The 8,222-nt window shown below is 39.6% G+C and overlaps 1 protein-coding gene across 1 annotated transcript in view; it reads right to left on the bottom strand.

Annotated features, from left to right (window-relative positions):
- PCSK2 (proprotein convertase subtilisin/kexin type 2) overlaps nucleotides 1-8,222 on the bottom strand; it is a 253,572-nt gene that overhangs the window by 202,050 nt on the left and 43,300 nt on the right. The window contains 1 exon segment of the mRNA XM_023753214.1: nucleotides 7,931-8,035. Within this exon segment, the coding sequence (XP_023608982.1) occupies nucleotides 7,931-8,035 (105 nt within the window).

The raw sequence follows: 8,222 nt of genomic DNA, 5'->3' as shown, positions 1-8,222 counted from the left end.
AAAGTGCATTGAAACTGGTAAGAGGTGCGGAGGCGCGGAAAAGTGCTGGCATCTGGATGTGCTGTTCTTTTCTTTAAATCCCCGCCGCGGGGGAAGAGATACAAGCTCCCGCTTGCCCTGAATTCCAGTTACGGGTGAGACTCTGGGGGACCCAGACACATATGGGGAGAAACTGGACTGTCTGGCATTGGGACAGGAACGTGAGGGCGGCTTACTCTTAGAGGTGCTTGAAGCAATCATTGTTCCTGCACGGGTGCGCTGGACATGGAGAACCAAGGACTTCTCCAGTTTAGGGAAGCCATTGCTGTTTGCTCCACCCTGGTAATTCCCAGAGACCCTGCCCCTCCCAATTTACAACCCCACCCAAGCTGTATGCATCGGCTTTTACATATGAATGGCCTGTTCTTTCGCCTAAAACAAACTGCAACTGGGTCAGAGAGCCCCAGAGATTCCAAAAGAAGGCCCAATATCTGGTAGTAGCAGCAGCCTTGCTTCACAGTTGGGCCTTGTCTGGGCACTTCCAAACTCCATACAAAGAGGAGGAATCTGCAGATGTCTCTGTAGCTCCTGCTGGGCAGCCCCAGACAGTGGCTGACCTTGTACCTCCTTGGAGATGATAACGGATTACAACTCTTCACATCCATAAGAGACACACTCAAGGGGCAGACTCAGTGAGCACCAAAGCCCTACTGAAGCAAGTCCTGCCCCATAAGGGTGTCTCCTGCAAAACAGATCTTCCAGTGTAGACACAGCTGGTCACCACAGCCAATTGGCCTGAAGGTCAATTCCTCCCAGTGATACCAATAGCAATCAAGAGTTAACTACAACAAGATTGTGCAAACATTCCACAAAGGGGTGCACCAAGAATGTACACCTCAGGTGACTGGGGAGGCTGAGCCACTGGGCCCTATAGGACACCAACCACACAAGGCCACTCTATCAACTCAAGGAGATTTAGCAGCTACCCAGTACATAGAAACAAACACAGGGAAGCAGCCAAAATGTGGAGACAAAGAAGTCATAAATGAAAGAAATGGATGAAAGCAAAATACTGGATATCGAGTTCAAAACCACAGTTATAAGGTTACTCAAGAATCTTCTAGAAACCTCCAAGAAATTTAGTGAGACCCTCAAGGATATAAAAAAGGACCAATCAGAAATTGAGCATACACTGACTGAAATAAAAAATAATATACAGAGATCCAACAGCAGACGGGAGGATCCCAAGAATCAAGTCAAAGATTTGAAATACGAAGAAGCAAAAAACACCCAACTGGAAAAACAAAAAGAAAAAAGAATTCAAAAATATGAAGATAGTGTAAGGAGCCTCTGGGACAACTTTAAGCATACCAACATCTGAATTATGGGGTTGCCAGAAGAAGAGAGAGAGCAAGACATTGAAAATATATTTGAAGAAATATTGACAGAAAACTTCCCCTACCTGGCGAAAGAAACAGACTTATAAATCCAGGAAGCACAGGGAACCCCAAACAAGAGGAATCTAAAGAGGACTGCACCAAGACACATTATAATTAAAATGCCAAGGGCAAAAGACAAAGAGAGAATCTTAAAAGCAGCAAGAGAAAAACAGTTAGTTACTTACAAGAAAGTACCCATACGACTGTCAGCTGATTTCTCAACAGAAACTATGCAGGCCAGAAGGGAGTGGCAAGAAATATACAAAGTGATGAATAGCAAGAACCTACAACCAAGATTACTCTACCCAGCAAAGCTATCATTTAGAATTGAAGGTCAGATAAAGAGTTTCACAGACAAGAAAAAGCTAAAGGAGTTTATCACCACCAAACCAATATTATATGAAATGCTGAAGGGTATTCTCTAAGAAGAGAAAGAAAAAGGTAAAGATAAAAATTATAAACAACAAAGTGACAACAAATACATATCTATCAACAAGTGAATCTAAAATTCAAGTGAATAAAAAATCTGATGAACAGAATAAACTGGTGAATAGAATCGAATCAGGGGCATAGAAAGGGAGTGGACTGACAATTCTCAGGGGGGAAGGGAGGGTAGGGGGTACAGGGAGAGATTGGACAAAAATCTTACACCTATGGATGAGGACAATGGGTGGGGAGGGGGGTAAGGTCATGGGGTGGAGTGGGAACCAGGTGAAGGGGAGCTATGGGGGGAAGAAAGAGAATCAACTGTAATAATCTGAACAATAAAGATTTATTTTTTAAAAAAAGAGCCTGAGACACAGCACATTCTAGAAGATAAATTCGAGAATTCCTATACATTTCTTAGTGCAGTATCTCAAAACCTCAAACTTCACTATTTTAGAGTTAATAAATATAAAGATAAGACAACCTATTCTTTGATATAAATTCTTATATGAAAGTAGATTTTATAAAAGATAATGGTGTTTTCACTTATTTTTCCTAAATTTTAATGTAAGTGGTCAAATATAAATCAAAGGAAAGATACAATATATACAAGTGGCATGTCATTATCATAAAATACTATGACTGATATTAGGTATTTGAGAAGAATTAGAAGCTAAGTTTAGCAATTGTGACAAAATTTTATGTAACTTGCGGAGGAGAGTAAATAATTTCTTTGCTTGCTTTGAATGGTCGAAGTTCCAGTATTCTTTTCATAAAGATGTATATGGATTGTGAATAAATTGCTATGTGGTTGCTCTGATCATCTCATGGACTCCTGCAGATCATATTTTCCATGTCATCTATGCTTAATCTTTCTTATCTAAGTCTTTGTAGCACTGTACAAAATGTTCACTATTCATGGCTAAATTACCCCATCTGAGTTAGACCTAAAAGCATTATTGTGTCATGTCAGAAAAGGACCCAAAGTAATTACAAGCTGGTCCTAGCTCTGTCAACCACCTGAGTCTCAACCATGATAATAAATCCATTTTTGAAAGCAATATCAATTATTGTATTATTAACTCGCACAAACAAAGAAAGCCTGGTTCACTCATTATTTTGATGTTTACAAACAAATCACACCAGTCACATCCAGTTAATTTTAAAGAGTAGGTAAAATTCTCTTTTGTTCTGGTGGTATGGTTCTGTGGGATTTTTGAAGGACTATCCTGGGAAACTAACTTTTGTGGGTTTTTGGAGTACACTAAAGCTTCACAAATATGCTCAGATTAGACCCATGAAAAACAACAATAGGTCATATAACCCAAGTGGTTGTCATCTATGATCATTAGATATGTACATACATTTAGATAAGGAAAACATCCATTCTTTGAGACAGGGAACAGAGAAACATTTTCAGTTGACTGATAGGAGTTTCTGACTTATAAAACTAAAAGAAGTTTAAAAATGATTTTAAATAATAATTCTAAGATCTAGCAAAATTGTTTAGGAAAGGTAATAAATGTTTATAATTCTTGAGTTAAATATAACTCCTCTCAACAAAAGAAGTTCAGGTTATTTTTTGTTAAATTATTGGGCTTCCATATGAGTAGTGTGTGTTGCTCATTGAACAATGTGAGTTTGTGTTTTTAAATGTATTTTATTTCAATGCTATGTCATCAGATACACAAATATAGTTCAACAGAAATGTGAACAAATATTATCTTAAATACATTTATTTTCCACATACTTGTAGAAATTTTGGGGCTTGATATGTAGACCATGGACCACAATTAGGTTTGGTGTCAAGATTTGTTGATGCTACTCTTAGCCAGAGTTTAACAAATCTCACCTGGATGTATTTATTACATTTTCAAATAATTTTAGCTACCAAAACTTTTTAAACATATTGTTCTTGCTTCAGAGGTTGTACTAGGATGGTGAATATACCAGGAATATAGTGTGCTAGACTTTGGAAATAAAAAACTGGTTCTTCATGAGATTCTCAGTGACAAGATTTAGAAATAATGAAATGGTAATTGGTTTTCTTTACTCTCAATTAAGAATGTATCTAAAGAAAGAGGTAAAAAAAAAGCTATACTTTTTAAAAAAATATATATTTTATTGATTTTTCACAGAGAGGAAGGGAGAGGGCTAGAGAGTTAGAAACATCGATGAGAGAGAAACACCGATCAGCTGCCTCCTGCACACCCCCCACTGGGGATGTGCCTGCAACCAAGGTACATGCCTTTGACCGGAATCAAACCCGGGACCCTTGAGTCCGCAGGCCGATGCTCCATCCACTGAGCCAAACTGGTTAGGGCAAAAAAAAAGCTATACTTCTGTTTCCTAACGGATGCACATTTTAGAATAGGGTTAAAAAATATATGATGAGAGCTGGCTGGCATGGCTCAGAGGTTGGCCATCGATCTATGAATCAGGAGGTCTCAGTTCAATTCCTGGTCAGGGAACATACCTGGGTTGCAGGCTCGATCCCCAATGTGGGGCCTGCCAGAGGCAGCCGATCAATGATTCTCTGTCATCATTGATGTTTTTATTTCTCTCTCCCTCTCCCTTCCCCTCTAAAATCAATAAAGATATTAAAAAAATAAGAGGAGAATACATAATACTACTTCATGGATTAAAACCCCGAAGAAAAATTATTAATCTGCTATGTACTCAGAACTGCAGCATACCAAGATACCCAGAAAAAAAAAGACACAACTTTTGCTTTTTATCATCTAAATGATGCTTTTCAACATTCTGCTAATCCTTTTAGCAGAAAAAAATGGAAAGGCAAGAACATCTTTGAAACAGTCTGTATCAAACTCTATTTTCTTACTATTGCCCTGTATACTGATGAGGATATATATACATATTAAAAGCAACACTTTATTGGCCTAGACCAGTGGTCGACAAACTCATTAGTCAACAGAGCCAAATATCAACAGTACAATGATTGAAATTTCTTTTGAGAGCCAAATTTTTTAAACTTAAACTATATAGGTAGGTACATTGTTATTAACTTAATTAGGGTACTCCTAAGGCTTAGGAAGAGCCACACTCAAGGGGCCAAAGAGCAGCATGTGGCTCCCGAGTCGCGGTTTGCCGAGCCGCGGTTTGCTGAGCCATGGTTTGCCAACCACTGACCTAGACAAAAAGCACTTATGATCCTTTTCTAGTCTTTCTATTGTTTTCTTTAAAGATAAAAATTAGTTGCTAAGTGAGGGACAGACATCCTTGGAATTTCTATTCTGAATTTAGAGCAAAATCAAAACCAGATTTTGTTCTCTCCTTTTCTTGTTTATTTCTTGGGTTAGTAGCAGACCTTGGTGTTTTCTTTGGCTACAAAGCTAGGTGGGTGGGTTCATCCCTGGGAGCCTGTAGCAGCTCAAGCCTCCTACTCTATGTGCCTGGTTCCTTGGGCTTTGCATTCTTCTTCACAAGTGGGAGGACAGCCAGTGAAAGAGGCCATGAAGCAATGCAGAGACAGGAGGAAAAAGGCACCTGGGGCCAGAAACATGTTTAAGTTTGTAGGTCTAGAAGACAACACGTTTCAGAGAATGATTGAACAACTTGCTTTTAATGTCTTGAGTCATAAGATGTAACTTGCAATATCTACACAAGAGACAAAAGCCTGGATCAATAATCCTTTCTGGCTACCCGGTTCTTCCCCTTTTCTCTCTATACTTCTATTTACTTTTTTTTTTTTTGGAAACCTGTTTGAATGTGTTTGAGAACCCAAAATGTGAGGCATCCTAACACTCAGGCCTATTTACCCTTTTGTTTAAGGTGTATAAGCTCATAGGGCAGAATCCTCACATTGCTGCTTTTGCAATGCTCATAGCTAAAGAATAGTCATCCCCATGTTTTGCTGTCAGCTGATGCCAAAATTAGATGACCACAAGAATATCATACAGGAAAGACTCAGGCCTTAATCTAATATTTTAAAACAAGGCAGCTGTCACTAGCAGTTTTTTTTTTAAATAAAGAATTATGAGATTTTATGCTTTATTTCTTTCCTGGGATGATTTTATTATTGACAACAGACTTGGCGTTTAACCTTAATGATAAGACAGAGAAAAGGTGCAGGATTTTTTATGGTCTTCAGTTTCCCTGCTATTTTTTGTTCATCTTCACGGGCAGGGAAGATGAATACCTCTACCAGGTAGAGGCAGAGGACTCCCACGGCCCTTATAATGGCAATGAAGGTAGAATGGATGCCCCTTTTGGTTAAAGTAGATAATATTTTGAGGAGGAAAATAAATGATTAGAATCACCAGTGCATAATTTCATTTCTTATTACCCAACCCATCTTATTTCCTTCTCTTTTTGAGACATCACTCCTCACTTTAAGAATCAGCATTTCAAAAATCATTTCAAGTAAGTGCAAGAATAAGAAAACCTTAGCCTAACAATCCCAAGAAGTTTCTCTGGACCAATGACTTCTTAGTTTCACTGTTCTTCAGTTCTCTTTCCTAGCCCACATCTTTCAAGCATCTTTCCTTCTGTTCCAGTTTCTTTTCTGTGTTTCTTTCTTAGTGACCTTGGGGCAACATCTTTACTCATGGAAGAGGAGAAACCATTGGGACTTATAAGAAAATCTATAAATAAAAGGAAAACAATTGGCCATAAAGGGTAAGATCAAGATGCAGTGTAGGGAAAACCAGTGTCCTAGTGGACCAGAGTGGTCTTTAACTACTGTTGCCCACCCTGGATTCACAGATGAGAAAGACAGGATCCCTGGCCATGAGCTTCTCAAGGGCATCCGGGCACTGAATTGTAGTCAGGCTAAGGCTGCTATAACACAGAAAAGAGAACTTCTCCCTTAGATAGTGGTTCCAGCTTCTACAACAGACACTTTGAGAATACCTGGCATTGGCTGGCAACACATGCAGCTTGAATCTTAGTCTGACAGTAAAGATGAAGTGGCTTCTCAGAGTAGAATCTCCACTACAGAGAATGTGGGATCCCCTGGGTTGAGGAATTAAAGGCAAATTGCCCGTGACCTGTTAGTTGGTGATCTGCTGGGAACCCTGTTTCACCTACATTGCTAATTAAAGCCCGAATTAAACTCAGTCAAATGTTCATATGAAATGCCTCACCAGAATGAATTTACAAATTCCATAAGCTCAAAAGGAGTCTCATGTGTAAATCCGTAACTCAAATGTCTGACCCTCTCTATATCCACTTTCCTTCAAGAGTCCTGGTGAAGAGGTTATGCATCTTCAATGCATAGAGAGCAACTTGCCTGGATTGTTAATTTTCCTCTTAGTGAATTGCATAGGGAAAATCAGAATCTATCCGACTGAATGTGTATGTAAATATATGGGATGCCCACAAAATTTGAAGAGGAAGTCTTCAGTGATGACCAGTTTTTATTCTGAAAACAGAGAATGGGAACACTGAAAAAGTTGCCACTTTGGTTAAGATGATAAGTTTGGCTGCAGGAATATTGAATTTAAACTGCTAGGAAAAATAGAAAAGGAGACCTGGATTCCAAGAATAAGCTAAAGGTTAGAGGTTAAAAAAATAAGGGGCATGAGCTTTAAAAAGACCATTGAAATATGGTGATAAATTAAGTCAGTGTGAGAAAATACAAGGTGAGAAGCGGAGCTGAGATGCTCCCATGTCTGCAACCATCATGGATACTGAGAAGCCCACTGCCTATATGAGCTCATTTTCCCCATTCCTAATATGGGGCAACTTCCTCAGAGCATGAGGATTCACCAGTAGAAATCTTCTATAAAATGACTCCCTAACCTACTTGGTGTCTTTCCACCCATCACAGGCCAAAACATCTTCCCAGGCAATCAGAAGGTCTCACACAATAATGCAGGAGAAGACAAGCCAGTAAAGGGTGGTATTCTTGTTACTCTTCTCCCAGTCCTATTAAAGGCTTATTTATAATACACAAGATAGAGGAGCAGAGAGTCCTCCGTGCCACTCTGCCAAGGATCCAATTGGCCTATCTCAATACATTGAATGCCTTTACTTCAAAATTCCCTGGCAACCCTCTTTATACTACCCCAGTGAGCCTGCATCTGGTGGCAGAAATTGGAAGATAGGTTTCCAGGAAAACTTACCCTGGGGTCTCTCTCCAGCAGCTGCTTGTGGTGTAGGCTGCGTTTTCTCCTGGCCTTTGCAAGGCCATTGTGATAAAAGTGGTACAGGCCTTCAGTGAAAGGGAGCTGCGAAGAGTCAAACAGACACATGAAATGGTTAGCTTCCGAGGGTGGCCCCAGAACAGGGACATCAAAGCTGGAGCTGCATGTTGAGGCTCCATAGGATAGAAGTTTTTATGAGAAAACCACTGACAACCCTCAGAAATAGAGGACCATTCAGACTTGGTCCTCTATTTCCCTTTCACTGTACTCT

The sequence above is a fragment of the Myotis lucifugus genome, unplaced genomic scaffold, assembly GCF_000147115.1.
Source record: "Myotis lucifugus unplaced genomic scaffold, Myoluc2.0 scaffold_42, whole genome shotgun sequence".
Classification (NCBI taxonomy): Eukaryota; Metazoa; Chordata; class Mammalia; order Chiroptera; family Vespertilionidae; genus Myotis; species Myotis lucifugus.
This window is presented reverse-complemented; position numbering and strand designations above follow the sequence as displayed.